Source organism: Pimephales promelas, chromosome 1, assembly GCF_988280905.1.
Source record: "Pimephales promelas chromosome 1, fPimPro1.hap1.1, whole genome shotgun sequence".
Lineage (NCBI taxonomy): Eukaryota > Metazoa > Chordata > Actinopteri > Cypriniformes > Leuciscidae > Pimephales > Pimephales promelas.
In genome coordinates this window covers 41,338,785-41,357,814 of record NC_142769.1, presented here as the reverse complement: position 1 = coordinate 41,357,814, position 19,030 = coordinate 41,338,785, and the positions used below count along the sequence as shown (strand labels likewise).

The window sequence follows — 19,030 nt, the reverse complement described above, 5'->3', positions numbered from 1 at the left end:
TTACAAAAAAGAAAAATATAAAATTAAAAGCGTAAAAAGGCTGTATTAATTATTTTGAATGCATGGACCTTGGTTTGGAGAAATGTGTAAAATTGCTAGAAAGCCTCAAGATGACTTCATCATCACAACGCGAAAACAGCTTGATGCAGCACAGCGGAAAGAAATACAGAAAACAGTTTGAAGACTTCAGGTTTAGCAGTGGCTCCATCCCAAAAACATCTGCATTATTGCTTTCAAAACATTTTGCGTGATGTGTTTTCCATTCAATTTATGTATTTGCTTTGGATTAGCAGGCTGCCATGTTTTCCAAATATAAAATCACATGTTGTGCTAATCATGAAGTCGTTCAGGATGAAGACAAATATGCTATAATTATATTTTAAATAAACTAGAAACATGGAGAACATGGCAGTTACAGTCAGCATTAAATCAAAATGCCCCCATTCATTTTCTTAAAGTGACAATTCAGCCAAAAATGAAAAATTCTGTCATTATTTACTCACCCTCATGTTGTTCCAAACCCATATGCTGTTATTTTTTCCATGGAACACAAAAGGGGACATTTTTTTTGATGAAGCTTCACGCAGCTCTTTCCATATAGAGATCATCATAGTGACCATCTGCGACACTCCAAAATAAAAAAAATAATAAATAAAAAAACAATAAATAGTCTTTTAAGTAGTTTCTATGACTTGCGTGTTACATTCCAAGTCTTCTGAAATCATGAAAATATACCAGAAATAGATCAAAATTAAATTCATAATTCGCTTCTGATGTCTGAATGGATGTCCTTCATATTTCTCCATTTGTGTTCCACGGAAAAATTCATTCTTTCATTATACAGTACTTTAAAAGAAAAAAAAAATTATCGAAATAATATTTTAAAAGAAGTTTTCGGAAATTGAATTGCATGCTAACTGAATTTAAATGATTGCAATTAAACGATACAATGAAAAAAAAAAAAAAAAAAATATATATATATATATATATATATATATATACATATATATATATATATATTATAGTTTACATTTTAATTAAATGCAAATCTGAACTTTAAAGTGCTTTGTTGACCTGCTTAAGTACATCTTTATATGTAGTTTCATAATTGCTTCTACAATTAAAATAATGATTTATTTATTTATATAATGATTTACAAGATTAAGCCTTGTCTGTGAAACCAGGGGTTAATTTGCCATACAAAGTGTAATTAAGAGTCTTAAACATACATCTGCAGTTTTAGTTTTTAAAAAGACATATACCTTTTAAGATTTAAAGTACACTACAAGTGTACATTACATACAGTTTTCATAAATGAACGTAGGGGCGAGTAAACAGAACTTTCATTCAATGTTCATGATTGGTTTTCAATTTCCTGATAAAAACATGTCCTGTCCTTCAGTGTTTCTAAATAATCATGTGATTACAGAAATAAAATGAGTCGTAACTGGAATTTTACGCTGAGTTTTCCCAAGCACACTGCATCACAAAACGTGTGAAAGACAGTAAAGAGGTAAGAAAGAGAAAGGTGGATGTTATGACCTAATGTTTTTACCATAAGATGGAGTGGAGTCTTAGTGGGTCCCTTGGCAGACATCTTTTCCCACAGTCCTCTCCTCACATAGCGGACAGTGGTGCCAGCAAGCTCAAACTCCCCTGGCAGCTCGATTTTCCAGTCATTGTTTATGGATTGCTTGCCGGAGTCCTTCAGAGCTGCACCAGACAAACAGGAACAAATATATCTAATTCACATTACACAAGCATAATTACATCAAATCGCTCTCATTTATCAAATATAACAAAATAATTGTGTACATATTGACATGATGTAGACCTGAATGAGTAGCTAATTTCGAAAAGAATATATATTCCTAAAATGCATGTGAATCTTTTTGTGTAAAGTACCATATTCATTTTAGTATTTACAGTACAAACTGTATGATACTTATATTGCATACAAATCATTAAAAAAAACATTATTGATGTACAGTCACATGCATTACATTTTAATTTGACTTATACATATACTTAATGTGGGATGCACGATATTTAGCTGATCTTTAGTTAATGTTGGATTTTTGTTTAAAGCATACTTTAAGTTTTAAAAGAAAACATTTTTTCAGAAAAAAAGAAATTTTACACTTTTGGAAACTTTATTTTGTGCAAAGTTGCTGTTTTGAGTATATGAAAAAGGTCAGCAAAGTTGCAAAGCACACAGTCACACCCAAAGGGAGTTATTCTCTATATCAGTAAAATTCACAAGAATATATATTCTTTTTGAATCCAAAAACTAAATCAAGACTTTGTAAAAGGGCATAATATGGCCTCTTTAAAATAGGTCTCCTCCGATGCCTGTTGAAGACCCCTAATGTATAGGTACAGCACCAATATAAAGGTATACTTCATGACAGTAATGGTGGGGTTTTTAATATATTCTGCAGCATTTTTATCCAAAACATCTCTGCCTTTACACAATCCAGAAAAAAAATTCCCTTTTAAAATGCACCTCAAACACAATCTCACCGTTCATGCATTTGAGTCGAATGAGCTATTGCATAATATTCTTCCATCATTACCTCACATTCATCCTATTTTTATACACATACACGACTACATTATTGTTTCTAAGCAGTAGAAACTGATTGTCATTGTCTGCTGCAATGAAAGCATAGCCTGGTTTGTTTTGGAGAGCATCTGCTCTGAGCTCAAAGGGAGGGGTTCACTTTCATGTCACTTCAAGATTTTGGCTGGAAAAAAAAAAATGATTCTGTTCTCTGACAAAAGATGGCAAACCAGACCCAAACTAGACACGTTTACATCTTCCTGTATATGAATTACAGATTGAATCCTGCCAGTTCAACGATATCTGAAAGGCTTTATAGAACAAAATGCATGCAATGCTGAAATATTTACCTGAAAGGAGGCATCTTATAAAGTCTAAACTTTATAATGTTCTGAAACTTAGTCTATAAGATCTGAGACTGTGGGCATTTTTAATAACTTCAACCCTGGCAATCATGTGATCCTGACCTTTGGGGAAATGGATGTTTATTTGAGAATATGAAGAGTGAAGCGTTATTATAATCTGTCAGCATTATGTCTGTGAAATTGGATGACAAGACACATTAATTCTGAAAGCTGAAGGCGTCTTTTCAAAAACCTCTGACATTAAAATAAATTAAATTACAATGAATAGGCTCATCAATTGTGGGCCAGCTGGACAAATAAAGTCTTAATTAAGTTTCATAAGATTTATAACATTCTCTCAAGTGTGTTTCACTAAATACAAGGGTGAATCTCACGAAAGTCAAGATTATGTCTGGCATATTTCACCCTAAAATAAAAAGAAAGAAAGAACGAATCAAAGCCTGTTAATAGACAATTATGATTAAGTCCTATTACTGTAATATGGGATACAATAAAAATATAAATAATCAACATTGTATTGCAGAAATAATGAGAAGTCTAATATATATATATATATATAATATTATCAAATAAAATTTATAAAATGTAATTAGAATTTGATGCTTAAGTGTGCCTAATTGTTTTGAAACTATGATCAAAAATGATTCAGACATTGTTTTCTATGACATACACTCACAAAAGTGAATATATCCAGGCCTAAAAAAAGTGTTTACTTAGTATTGCAGATTTAGAGCGGCATAAAGCAAATATGTGTAAAACGTCCTTATTGTGAGTTTTATCCTAATGTGACAAGCAGCTTGTCAGCATTGAAGCGTCATTTGTCATAACGTAGAACAAGAGACACCACCTGGCAGAGTTTCTATCTACAGCCATTATCGAGTTGGTCCCATCTCAGTGTGATCCATTGTGTGGCCATTTGGAAGACCGTTGTTATGGTAACAGGTTGAGTAATTACCCAGAAAGCTATGGGACGGCTTGTCTTCCACAACTTTGATTCGTCGAGCTCCCACCGGAATGACAGCTGCCTCAATGTAACCTTTTGGAGAGAGAGAAATAAGGGGAGAAACCAGAGAAAGAAGAGTGGAAAATGAAAAAAGACGAGTGAGATTTCAAACTGGTGCACTGGTGGGCAGGCAGGCACAGGTGCATGTTTCTATAAACATCAATGGAAATATGACGCACGTGTGCATATACATGTGTATGTCACTTCAAATAGAGTACTTTCATGGCCAATCAAAGCAGACCGTTCACAATGATTAGGATAAGTCTCAATCAATAAATCACTGCACTGAGCAAAAGGAAAGGACCCTGAAAGAAAGGAGATAACAGCACACAAATGGCTAATGCGTATACGAGTGCATATACGAGTAATTGCCATCAGTTCAGCTTATTTAAAGAAAAGACCTTTGACGCTGAGGTCTCACAGACACAGGCAGCTACGTGAAACATGTTTTGCAGGGTGAGATTAGAGTCTGAAATGACTATTGAGAGTCTGAAATGAAGTGTTGGTTTCATTTACAGGCCCACACTTTGCAACAAACCTGTTTTAGGCCACATTTAAACAGGAAAAGAATATGGTTGTCAGTCCTATATTTCAGTCCTTAATACGGTTACGTTATTACGGAAATCATTATGAACATCAGCTATGCTAATTATTTCCCATCTGCCTTTCTGCTGTTATCTCGGGACGCTTGTCCCGAGAAAAATGGCGTTCGTCAGGTCCAGTTTTGTGTCCAGCCTCTCACGGGGATTTCGGATGCCCCAACGGCTGTGATGAGACGACTCAACGCCTGTGAAGAGACGACTCAACGCCTGCGATATGTTATGGCGCCGTTTTATTCATAAACAATATTTATATTTAATATTTATATTTAAACAATATGAATGTAAGCCAGAGGAGAACTGGCCCCCGACTGAGCCTGGGTTCTCCCAAGGTTTTTTCTCCATCCAATCTGATGGGGTTTGGTTCCTTGCCACTGTCGCCTTGCTTTTGGCTTGCTTTGAGCTTGCTCAGTTGGGGTTATTTAGTGTTTAGCAATGTTGTTGATCCTGTGTTGTGCTACTTTCATGTTATCAGTGTGAAGCTGCTTTGATACAATCTGTATTGTGAAAAGCGCTATATAAATAAATGTGACTTGACTTGACTTGACGTTCACACACAGTTAGTAGTGACAACCGCATTCTATAACCAAACAAAGTTTTCAGGATTCACAACCGCAATCTCAGAAAACCTGTGCTGTGTGAACGGAACCGGACTGGACTGGACATGTGCACTGCTCAAACACGTGTCTACCATTTGTCTGTAGCTTATAGCGGCGGAGATATGAGCTGTGTGTCATCTGAAGGTTTTAGATCCAGTTACTGTCCACCACCGGAGCGGCTCCTGTCAGTTCTGTGTGCTGCCTAAGACTTAATTGCTAAAAGCTGCTGACGCTTAATGAAGATTTGACGAATTAACTCATGGCTCGATTGGACTCTTGTCATGTCAACGGTGATAAATCTTTTCAGTATAATAGACGTCGCCATCTTTGATATTACTTTGGTCACTGTCGCTATGGTAACCGGTGAGAGAATACAGGCTTGAATCCAGTTGCACAGTCATATAGAAAGTTTCTGCTGTGTGAATGGGACATTTTGAGACTCGTTTTGTCAATCCCAAAAACTGACAGTGTGAACGTAGCCTTAAACTCACCGTATTCCTTCAGGCATGATCACAAACATGCGGTTATCACTCCACATAGAAAAGACCACCACCCCCTGTTAAACACCCAACACCACATGACCATCCACCTGATTAGCATAAAACACATCAAACCCAGATCAAAAACACACACTCATCCACCACATCCCACCACATCTGGAGGACCTGACTTTCAGGATTAAGTTTCTATTTGGTTTTGTTATGGAAAGTAATTAATCTCAAATAATGAAAGTTAAGAACATAGATGTACAGTAGGACTTTCCAATAAACATTTTCGGCCAAATGTTTATTGGCCTCTCCTGGAAGACGGAGTCAAATTTGTCAGGGAACACTACTGTACCAGTGATGTCAAGCTATTAAAAAGGAATAGTTCACCCATAGGCGTAAACTATGTATAATTTTCTGTCCTCTGTGAAATGAAAAATGATGATGATGTTATGGTAAATGTTTGAGTTTATATTATTATTACTTATATTACATTATTTGACAAGTTATATGATTTTGCTTTCATGTCATTTTTTTGTTGTTGTTGTAATTTTAGGGAGATTTGTTGTATAAATCATCATCCACTTTCATTCTTTGGACAACAAAAGCTCTTGGATTCTAACCTGACATCCATTTTTCGGTTTCACGGTAAAAGAAGGGAAGTCATGTGTTTGGAACAACATAAAGGGTGAGGACAGTACTTTCATTTCTGGGTGAATTACTCCTTTAAAGCCCCAGACATTGGGGTAATTGTTCAGTAAGTATCTAACAACAGTCAGGGACTTTTTCTTCAATTTTACACAGTATATAAAAACGAGGGAGGTGCTTCTAGCTGAGCATACACTACCTTTCAGAAGTTTGGGATTTTTAAAATATATTAATACTTTTATTGAGCAAGGATGCATTCCATTTATATTGCTACAAAATAATTATATATCAAATTAAAAAATAAATATTTTTACAACATTCTTTTTTGACAATCTAATAATCCTAAAAAAATAAATATTACAAAAATATTAAGCAGCACAACTGTTTTCAACATTGATAACATCTAGGTTACTAATGTAACATCGATTCCCTGAAAGAGGGAATGGAGACGTTACGTTAGAACAACTGACGAATTGGGGATCTCGCCTGTGAGCCCAATCACCAATGGACATTGGTGAGTGAGATTTGCATCACAAACCACATCCCGCAGATCTGGTTTGAATGGAAGCATTCTAAACTCAGCCATTCAAGTTTTGCGTTTAGGAGCTGAGATGGTGTCATGGCCATTTCAGTGGTGGTACATCAATTGTGGCAACGTGACGTAACGTCTCTGTTCTCTCCTTCAGGGAACGCAAGTTATCCTATAGCTGTTCCCAGACGTTACGTCCCGACAACTGATGAATTAGGGTTCCAACAAAAACACTGCAATGGGAGTCCCTTCCAGAGCCCCACATAAGTCACCTAATCCCCCCACACCTGCTGGGGCAGAGAAAGGACAGGACTTTAACGCAGAGAGAGAGAGTCGACCACTGCTTTTCCCTCTTACCCACACCGTGAGACTATTTGGATAACACTGGGAAAGCATGCCAATTTCAAATTGAAAGGAAAGCTATGGAGACAACATCCTGCCCATAGGCAGGTAACATTTGGAGTTACACATAATGGACTGACCGTTAGGGAAGTACTACATATGGGAAGGCCTCTGTGGTACATCCAGCCTAGCTAGGGTGAAGTCAATACCGGGCAGAGATGGCAAGGGAAAGACTCGGTCTTGCCGACAGGGAAACGGTAGTGTGGGAGAATACACATGTGGGTTCACCCGGAAGGGTTTCAATGCACATGGGCACCTAGTCTAGCACAGGCTCCACCTTCCGGCTATACAAACACAAATGCCTTCTCAACATGCTTAGTTACGACTAGCCATGCGAGACAGCAATCATGGCCATCAGATGAGGACAGGAAACGACCACATCCATAAACGCATGGATGGAGAGCAGTCTTGAAAAAGGTGCTAGCCCTCCGCTTGCTCTTTTAGGGAAAAAGCTTAGTGCTGAAGCGCACAGGGATGGCACGGTGTGAAGACCCACTTCAAGCAGTCTGCAATGCAATCCCCAATTCGTCAATCGTTCTGACTTAACGTCGAACATGACTGACTGATAGAGAATTACTGATACTGATAAAACTGATACTGATAAATATCTGCTTCTTTTCAGATGATTTTACCAAGCTGAGGCATTGAGAGAGACTCATAAACACACTCTGAAAGTACAGGACACAGTGATTCTTAGAGAAATCCATGTTTAGTGGTAACATGTTAACGTTTCAATACAGATTTATCATGAGCTCTGAAGCAAAGTGATTATTTGTGATTCTTCAGAAGCCATAAGTCAATCAAATTCATTTTTAAATTAAGTAACTGTCACCATGGGAACTGTGGATAATGAGTATGAGCAGCGATATCACACTTCCATGGAGAATGTCGCAATTGAATAAGTTTCCAAACTCAAACTTACAACATCTTTTAATAAATTAAATATATTTTACTTTTATGCTCGTTAAGCTTGCATTTATTTGATCAAAAATATAATAAAATACAAAAAACATTGTAAACATTTTTTTTTTTCAAATTAAAAATAAAATATATAAATTAAAGTGTAATTTATTCTTGTGATGGTAAAGCTGAATTTTCAGCATAATTGCTACAATCTTCAGTGTCACATGATCATTCAGAAATCATTCTAATATGACGATTTTATGCTCAAGAAACCATTCTTATTACTGTCAATGTTGAAAAATGTTGGAAATTGTTATTTTTTTTTCATTTTTTTTTTTCAGGATTCTTGATGAATAGAAAGAATGAATTTCTTTAAAAAAAACTGACCTCAAAATTTTTAACAGTAGTGTACTGTACATATGGAATGGGAATGGGAAAAATACTTCCAGTAGAAAGGCTGCTAAGAATTTGGTTAAATGTGAAAGTGGAAGAAGACTGAGCCAAATTGCTCTATAAGAGTAAAATCCTGGCTGCTCTTGAAGATCCACTAAAACACACCTTCACACAGTGAGAACTGGTTTCAGAAGACCAAAAGATTAATGTAAAGACTTAAAAGATGAAAACATTAAAGGAATTAAATTAAAGCATTAGCATTCATTTTTTATGTGGCCCTTGCCAATGAAATGCCTGAAACTGTATGATTGTTTTGCCTTTTCTTTTCTTTGCTTGTCAGATTACATGTGACCTTTAGTAAAAGCAGACTGTATAAAATCAAGTGTCTTTCATGTCAGACTGTATCATACACACGTTAGTTACAGTAAGTCAAGACTAACAGTACTGACGGGCCATTTTACTACATCAATCCATGTCACATCCACTTGCACAAAGCCAAAAAAGCATTTGTGAAAAGGAGGAATTTGTAGACTGTGAATTTGAGTTAATTTCAATATGATCGTAATATGATGGGAATGTTAAATAATAAGACTTCTGATTTAGTCTCTTGAATTTGTCCTAGACAGCAATACTTGCACAGTGTGTGCAGCTTTAGACAAAGTAGAGTCTTTATTTGTCTCAGCAACAACTCCTAACCGAGTATAAAGTATTTCATTTTGTCCTGACTCGTTCCCTGTAGGGCAGCCTGGGCATACATACATTCCCACATTTAGCAGTGGACAAGCTGATAATGGCCTGAAGCTAGAATAGCTGAAGACCATAGGGACATTTGGTATTAAAGCAGTTTTGGGAGGCACACAGTGACCTTGTCATCTGGACTGAGTCCTGTGAATAACATATAACCCATGAGCAAGAGCCTTACTCAGCTGAAAGATTTTCAAGTGACAAAAAAACATTTTCGAATGTTAAATCATTCACAGATCATTCACATGTCAGTTAAATGAAAATGTCACATTATAAAAAATGGAAGTTTGACATGATCAACTATGAAAAACAATACAAGAAAATGTTAACTTGAGAAGCCAATACAATTATACACACTGCTCATAAGTTTGGGAACACTTGGAAAAAATCTTATTCAGTTAGGATGCATTCCATTTATCAAATGTATAATGTTATTATGTTTCTATTTCAAATAAATGCTATTCGTTTGATCTTTCTATTCATCAAATAATTCTGTTTTCAACATTTAATTGTTTTCTAGAAGCACTAAATGAGCATATTATAATGATTTCTGAAGGATCATGTGACACTGAAGACTAGAGAAAAATTCAGCTGGAAATTCAGCTTTGCCATCATAGGAATAAATTATGTTTTATAAAGTCATTTTAATTCTGATAATATTTAGAATTTTAGATATATTTTTGATCAAATAAATTAATTTAATACATTTTTATTGTCATATTTATTTTAAATATTTACATTTAGCTGTAAAATATTTTTTATTTTATTTTTAGTTATTTTAGTACTTTAGTTAGTTAAAAGTTATTTTAGTTAGATGCCAAAGGCGACATTTTTAAGTTTTCTAATCTAATTTTATTTAAAGGTACACTGTGTAACTTTTTTTAGTTAAAAATAACAACACTAAAAGAATCTTCTTTCATAAATATAATAAAAATCATACTGATCATAAACTTTTGAACAGTAGCATATACAATTACATCAACTCTCAAAGTATAAAGGTGTGTTAAAAATAATTATTAAAGAGCAGTTAGGTGTTAATCCCATAGAATAGTCTGTATCGAAACAACCTGATAGACAACACACACACACACACACACACACACACACACGTCAAACCATGCATCTTACATGAGAGACACTTGAGAACAGCTCTGGGTTTCGACATCACACACGTAGAAACCTTCTTACAAAGGCTATGAGGGACTGAGAGACACAAAACCAACATGGTCAATGGAAGAGTATAATCGCTGTGGTTCTTTGTTAACTTCAGTAAGCCCACACTCACTACTCCAAACTGAAGACAACTACAAAGAAACTGCAGTGGTGGCCCGCCAGAAGAGGTAAGAGAGACTGAGCCTCTTGTATAATTTAGTCTACAAGACCTGTTGTGTTGATGCACTACAGCAAGACTGAGAGCTGCTTTAAGTTTGTGTTAACGTCAGAACACGAATGATTCTATTATTCTCCTCTGACTCACCCATCCCTTTGGAGTGGTTGAAGTCTCCTTTGATAATCCTGCAGGATTTGCCATCACCATTGCAGATGCCACACCGATCTTCTTTCGCAGATGAACCGATGATGCCGTCACAGCCGATTTTCTGAAGGAGGCAGAGTGAAAAAAAATAAAAAATACTTCTATAATTCATGAGGTACAGAAATTATTTACTGATTCATGAATTGACTCATGTCTTTATTTTGTAAAGATTTATCTTATTAAGGACCTATTATGCTTTTTTACATTTTCAACTTCCAAAAGAATAGTTTCGTTTTGATTTTGTGTATAAATAATGTCCTGCTTCATGAAATCCAGGTATTCTCTGTCAGTGATCTTAATAGACTTGCTTAAAAGTCTGAACAACATAGAATCAAATAAACAAACAGGAAAAAGTCACTAAAATCATATTTTCACTGGAGGATTCTGGCAGTGATCATCCTTTCACTCCATCTAGATGATACAAGAGCTGCATTCAGACCGTGAATATGAGCGCTATCCCCAAAACAGCAATTCTGGGATTGTGGTCAGCAAAACCAGGCCAGGAACGGACCCTGAATCTGCTAAGGCCAAGCATTGTTTATATTATAGCATGAAGGGATGTAGTCAATGTTCAGGCCTGATGAATCCCTCCTTCACTCATTTACAGTAACCACACATGTGTGTATGTGTGTTAAAGTGCACACAGTAAAATCACTTCCAGACACTTTGACCTGTTTTTTTTTTTTTTCTTCAGTCCTGCTTTCTATTAGTGGAGGCGACTTCCAGACTGTGACCTCCTTTCAGTCTTGTGCTCTTACTAGTGGCCATTGAGCAAAAGTGTGGTTGACTAGAAACAGCGGTCACAACTAAGCTGTGTGACTAAACTAAGAGCACAGAAAAAGTATATACTTAAGTGTGTAGCAGAAGAGGAGCCAAGCTTTGGAACATACTAGTTGGTATTAATTGTGTCTTTAAGGCCACACTTATATTACATGGTTCAAGTGACCCAATTCCAGTTCTTTCCTCCCATGTGACACAGATCGGATATGACCCACAAACGTTTAAGCAGGAAAAATGTGGATATAAATCTGATATTAACACTATGCTAACTTACAGATTGGATATTCAGTCGTACATCACTGAAAAAAGCAACGATGGCAAATTACGTCAACTCAGGTAGACACCAACCGCAATCATGGTTGGAGATGACTTTCATGATTTTCAATGGCACAATGATGGACAAAGACTCAACCCAATGTTTTGCTGACCTTTAAAGGGCACCTATTATGTAAAATTCACTTTTACATGGTATTTGAACAAAAATGTGTACACAACCACCCTATAATGATAAAAAAAAAAATCAAGCCCGCCCCGAGTGAAAGTGAGCTTTATTTCAAATACATTTTCTTTTTAACTTTCTATTCATCAAAGAATCCTGGCAAAAAAATGTATCACAGTTTCCCCAAAAAATATGAAAATCTTGACACAAAAACTGATAATAGTAAGAAATGATTTTTGAAAAGCAAATCATCATATCAGAATAATTTCCAAAGGATCATGTGACACTGAAGACTAAAATAATGATGCTGAAAATTCACCTTTGTATCAGGAATAAATCACATTTCTAAAAGAGAAACTGTGCATTTTATATTGCAATAATATTTTGTGAACACACCTGACATTTTCCGCTCACACACAGGTCGTTCTCATACGGTCCACATGGCGTCCCGTCCTGCACACGCTCTGCCACTAGTACTGGTGCATCACTGCCAATGGGTGTACAGTATAGAGCACATGGTTTTTCTGGTAAATAAAAGCATACGCATACATAAATAAATGCAGTAAACTGAGCTTTGAAGCTAAAGGAGGCATGCGTTTTTATCCTTTCAGCAAGAACACATGAAGTGCACTCATGGTATTATTTGGTGCACATTTTCTGAGGAGTCTACTTAAGAAGATCACAAGCCTGTTTCTGAGTGAAGTGTTGTGATTTAAGAGCTTCAGTGATCACAGTGATCAAAGTTTGGAGAGCATTTGTTTGTACCATTGTGAGAGAAAATAGAAAAAAGCACTCTCTTGAGTGCTGCTGATTTATTGCTTTTGAGAGATCTGTCTGTCTATCTATCCATCTATCTATATTGAATAGATAACTTTTATAGATAGATAGACAGACCGAAAGAAAGAAAGAAAGAAAGAAAGAAGGAAAGAAAGAAAGAAAGAAAGAAAGAAAGAAAGAAAGAAAGAAAGAAAGAAAGAAAGAAAGAAAGAAAGAAAGAAAGAAAGAAAGAAAGAAAGAAAGAAAGAAAGAAAGAAAGAAAGAAAGAAAGAACAAAGGAAAAAAAGAAAAAAAGAAAAGAAAGATCTGACATTTGGTGGACAGCTGTAACAATTCCAACATGGGACAGACAATTACATCAGTGCCAGATCAAGCATACCAAAACAAATATGGGTGAAGTATGTTTGCATAATTAAAAAATCAGCATATTCTGTATATTGCCTTGAACCAAGCTTAGGTGTCATTAGTGACACAGGAAAAATTAAACAATCTGCCAGGATGACTGTTAGAATGATTAAGAGTGACAGGGAGAGCACTAAAACAACAAGAAGATTGGATGAAAAGACTTTCAGAGACGAATTTGGATTCTAACGAGGCATAAAATTCACCCTCTTGCTCATAAGCTGCCTGGTAATCAACAAGTGATCGTCCTTGACAAGAGCTCACAGTGTGAAATCACACAAGTGCTGTATTTAATCGAGAACAGACAGACTGGTCACTTTTTCAGTTCTCTCTCTCATCTCCTGGTACTGAGGCCTCTACAAACAAACCAAAAATGTATATGTGCTAATTGATTAAACATAAATGTATTTAATTATGTATTTTTGTCATAAAAAGAGGATAGTATAGTACAGAACAAAGAGGTGATGATGTTTAAAAGAACATCTAGGCATTGTCGTGGTCTTAGACTTCAGGACTTTACTGTTTATTGATTATAACTACACAGATAAATACTCTACTACAGGTATATTTCTAGTCTTACCATCATCGATCACAGCTGACCACATCTGGCTTTTCTTCTTACTGGCCTGCCGGTCATGAGACTGACACTGCTGATCTCTAAACGTGGGCAGACCCTTGGAACACGGCGGCCCCTCGCACACTTTATGCTCCACGCTGGCCTTCTGACAGTGCCTCCCTCCTGGACCGGGCCTGGAGAACCGAACCACAAGAAATACAGTTATACATAGATTTCATGTTCTATGACCTAAACATGAATTCTAACCTAAAAATACAAAATATGAAGATCATTATCAGAGCAGTATGGCGATGATTGAGAAGAAGAGATGTGTGGAGAGGTCAGTCAAAAAAATGACTGGGAGAAGGTATTTCCTTTAGTGGATTTTGAGAGTTCATAAACCTTCATTAGAGCATGTTTCACTGCCTTAAATGATGACAGCTGACAACATAACAGTCTAAAACCTGTCCAGTAACATGTATCCTCACATTTTCACAGTCTCCATGATGTTCCATCAATCAATCTGTCTCATTTTCTCAGTGAGTCTCTCCAAAATGTCTCTCATGTTAATGAGTTTGCCAGGAAGAACTGTACCGACATCTCTCAATCGTTATTGTTAGACTTTGTTAAACTTCCAAAACATTTACACTACCATTCAAAAGTTTGGGATCAAAAATATTTGTGTTTTTGAAGGAATCTTAGGCTCACTAATGCTGCCATTATTTGATATATTAGGAATATTTCTATTTGAATATATATTGTAATTTATTTCCCATCATGTGTCACATGATCCTTCAGAAAACATTCTATAATGCTGAAAATGCCACAGCATTTTCTGCTACTTTAAAACAGAACGTGACTTGGACATCAGCCTTATTTTTCTTCCTTTATGCTCTTCGGTTTGCTTGATGCAGCTCCAAGTGTTTTACGATCCAAGGCGGACAAATGCACAAAAGAGCGATTACCTCACAAAAATGGCTCGAGACGTTACAAGCGTCCAAAACAAAAACGCTCGTCTTGCATCTTGGACCATCAGTCACAAATTGCATCCTGTTCTATGTAGGAAATAACTGGAAAACTTTGAATTATTACATCATGTTTTAAAAACACACATATACACACACAAAACTTTATAACAAGCTCTCTGGCAGACTGTCAGGAATTGAGAAATGACACTCTGAGAGAAACAGCACCATTAGATGAAGGAGGAAAGTGAGAGGAAAGCTTGTTCCTGCAAAAACACAACCAGGGTTATTGTGGCATTGAGTCAAATCATCTCCTGACTGGAGCAAGATTAGGTTACAGCCTGTTTGTTAACAAGAGTTTTGCACGACTAGTTAGTTTTGTATAGTAAACAAGTAGTAGTGGCCAAAAGGGATAACTAGGAAAATTAACATATCCACCTTTTTCCTGTGAGCTTTTATTTTTCTATGCATATTTTTATTTAAAATTTTTGCATAATAAAATAAAACCTCAAGCTGTAATACTTTGCTAAATTTGTCAGATAAACACCGCGACCATTTCAGTGTTTTTTTAATTCCTCATATTTAAAATATAAAAAAATATATAACTAATAAAAATTTTGACGGTTTATTCGAACTTGTAGGATCAATAAAAAACAAATATGCCCTCTGGACATAGAGTAACTTTTGGCCATATTACTGTATATCTGAAAACATGGATGAAAATGGATACAAATCTGGATAGAGAGAGAAAGAGAATGATGTAAAGGCTTACGGGGGGTTGTCACATTTCCTCTGTCTGAAGCGCGCTCCTGTGCCACATGTTCGGCTGCACATGCTCCATGTGCTCCAAGGACTCCAGTCTCCATCCACATGTTGCGGGATGGGTGTCTTACTGACACACTCACCGGCCCTGCACCACTGATACACACACACGTTAATCCAGCTAAATGAGAACATACCAAAAATGCGTATTGTTTATAAAAAAGTTAATTACAAGCAGTTCTGTGTTGATGCCTCACAAACATTACGTACGGTTTGTTCTAAACTTCTAACCTCATTTACATTTAAATTAATGCAATGATGAATTTTACATGTTTTAATAAATACAAGATGAAAATCTCCTTTTGATTAACACTACCGTTCGAAAGGTTGGGATCGTTTTGTTTTTTAAAGTCTCTTATGCTCACCAAGGTTTCATTTGTTTAATTAAAAATACAGTAAAACAGTAATATTGTGAAATATTATTACAGTTTAAAATAACTCTATTTTTTTTTTTCTTCAAATTTATGTATTTCTGTAATCCAAAGCTGAATTTTCAGCATTTTTATTCCAGTCTTCTGTGTCACATGATACTTCAATCAGTATAATATGCTGATTTGATGCTGAAAAGAAATCTTATTACAATCAATGTTAAAGACTTCATGTTTTTTGAGTGACGCATGATACATTTTTCAGGATTCTTTGAATAAATGAATGTTCAAAAGAACTCGCACACATTATTGTTTTTTATATGCATCTGATTAATGCATCGATTTAATGCATCCTTGCTAAATATATATATATATATATATATATATATATATATATATATATATTAATCCTAAACTTTTGAACGGTAGTGTACATTGATAGTTGGCTGTTCAAAATCAATGTTAACACCCTGTAAATCTCTTTCATTATAATAACTAAAACGGTATATACGTTTGTTTGTCGTACGTTTGTCTGACATTTTTGACCTGCTATAAAGCTTCTTCAGCCACTCTATTCTCCATTTGTCCAAATGTTTTTTACCCATAGTATTGCCTGTTTTTCAGCTTAAAAGTAAATCATTTTAATAATGGTCATTTTAATAATATTAAAGATAAAAAAGTTACCTTGTCGGCACCACATTCTGTGCCGTCCAGCGGTGGATCTAGTTTGGTCTTACATGACGTGTCTCCCTCCACCAAACACCAGAGACCCACACATATCAAGTGCTGAAACAGACACAGACAGTTTAGACTCGTGTAGACCACTTTAAAACCTTTAATAAATGAATGGTTTATTTATTTATTTATTTATTTATTTTTATAAAACTGTATCAAATGAAAACCAAATGAAATGCATCAAATGAAACAACATCATGTCATGAAAAAATTATCAAATATTTTTTTGGATATAAAAATGTCTTTGCGACATGCTCCACAATTAACTGAAACATTACTTTTAATAAAAAATGCATTTACTCCACAGAAAATATATTTTTTTAATCTTTTCATTCTCAATAGACATAATCCCTTCCCGCCTGACATAATCATGTATTATATAAGTTATTATGCCACAATAATTATAATGCCAGGTAATATTAAATGTTGTTTAATATTGGGATCACATTACGAAGACCATATGGGTTTATATACAATTTAAAGGCACACTATGTATTTTTTCAAACTTTATAATATATTACCATAACCCTTGTGATGGTACATCGACTTACAATAGGTTGAATGACACATCTGCCATAGACTTTTACTGACACTACGTAACTTCGGGTTTCGGGTAGGAACCAGAGCACAAAAAAAAAAAACTACAAAATTCAACCGCTTTATGGCATTCGTCACCAAAAGAACTACAAAATTTGACCGCTTTACAACATACGCTGTAGATTTCTATAAGAGAATCGAGCGCGGCCAGGCTGCTCGGCGCGCCCCCACCTCAAACACTGCAAGCACACACAACCTAAAGCTGATCGGTTGACTGTTTGTTGACTTTTGCGAAGGTGCTCTGGAGCTTGTGGCCTCTAGGGGCGCTAGACGTAAAGTTACAGGACGACCTTTAATTAAATTTTCCATATTTTATATCTTAATTTACAATTTATTTTTTCATAAAAATATGCATTTAAAAATGTTTATTTATTCTATAAATTAATAAATGAATGTGTTTCGTTTTTACAATGTATACGTTTTAATTTATTTTATAAATAAATGCATTTATTTCATGTTTTTATTTAACGTGTAAATTAATGCCAGCACATGTCCTTTCCTCAAACAAAAATACTTTATTACCCAACAGCCCTTAAGATGGATTGGATAGTATTTTCTATGTCAGTCTGACAACTTCGTATTTTTACTTCGGCCAGGCACGGTCCTTTACCTCAAGCACTCAATCACATTTTCCAATCTCCCAGTGAGAAACAGTTGTAAAGGTGGCAGGACAGCCATTAAAGTGCCTTATTTATACTTTTTTATACTGTTTTTCTAAAACCTTTTTGTTTTAGATGTCTCTTTTATGCCAACTGCTTTCTACTTTTCGTAGTCGGACTATTCATTATCTTAATGTATGTTTTATGAGATTCCACACAGATATTTGCTGTAAAACTTCACAGATGGTATACGTGGCTTATACAGTAGATGGTATACAGTCATGATGCACAGGCAGCAAGTGGAAATGATTTGAACGGTTACAGCTGATGATTACATGCTCAGGAAAGCACAAGCTGACTTTGAAAGTATCAGATCAAGCCTGATACGCCAACACCTGCCATCCGCTCTGATATTTTCACTATGGCAATTTCTGAGCTGAAACTTTCAGCTGGAAATCTCCAGAGCTCTAGGAGGAGGCATTGTGTGGATAACCATGATTTATGATTATGTACGGAAACCCTTTTAAGTTATCACCTGCTCCAAATGCAGCCTGGATAATTTTCTATTTCCACCAGCTACATATGGGAATGATCGCAGGGCCAAGCCAACAAAAAAAAGTAACTGTAACGTGATTCTGTTACATAGATTATTTACTAAAAGTGATGTTGGGCCTAGGAACATAAACATATTGCATAGTTGCGCTTGGAGTCAACTGTTTCATTTGTGACAACTCAATGAAATGTGACATCATTTTGGCCAGGCTGTCATACAGAGAAATTATGAATCCACTGAAATATTATTAACTGATGTTAACTATGTTATAGTCAGTGCATGCTTTTTCCTGTTTTTAAATGCATTTTTGCATAATAAAATAAAACCTTCAACAGTAGGTTTGCTTTTTTTGACAAATAATTGTATCAGATATAATTAACCAAGTTTAGTGTTTTGTTCTTCCCTCATATTTAAAATATTTTAAAATATATACACAATATTTTCCTCATATATTGATGGTTTAATCGAACTTTTAGGGTCATTAAAAACAAATATCGCCTCCAGACATCACTTTTGGCCACTACTGAATATCTGGAAGCTTCTACATCTCACAATTCAAAAGTCAGAATTCTAAGATATGAACTTGCTATTGTGAAAAAAAGTGAGATAGTCATAATTACTTTTTCTATTTTAGTTTTTAGTGTCGAAAATGAAAAAAAATGATGTAAAC

At 35.4% G+C, this 19,030-nt stretch overlaps 1 protein-coding gene across 1 annotated transcript in view; it reads right to left on the bottom strand.

The window, feature by feature from the left end:
• Positions 1-19,030, bottom strand: part of adamts17 (ADAM metallopeptidase with thrombospondin type 1 motif, 17) — a 98,442-nt gene that overhangs the window by 26,768 nt on the left and 52,644 nt on the right. The window contains exons 11-17 of the mRNA XM_039673474.2: positions 16,561-16,662; positions 15,459-15,604; positions 13,746-13,915; positions 12,383-12,510; positions 10,711-10,831; positions 3,884-3,964; positions 1,556-1,713 (exon numbers count right to left, since the gene is read on the bottom strand). Of these exons, the coding sequence (XP_039529408.2) occupies positions 1,556-1,713; positions 3,884-3,964; positions 10,711-10,831; positions 12,383-12,510; positions 13,746-13,915; positions 15,459-15,604; positions 16,561-16,662 (906 nt within the window). The remainder of the gene's footprint in view (positions 1-1,555; positions 1,714-3,883; positions 3,965-10,710; positions 10,832-12,382; positions 12,511-13,745; positions 13,916-15,458; positions 15,605-16,560; positions 16,663-19,030) is intronic.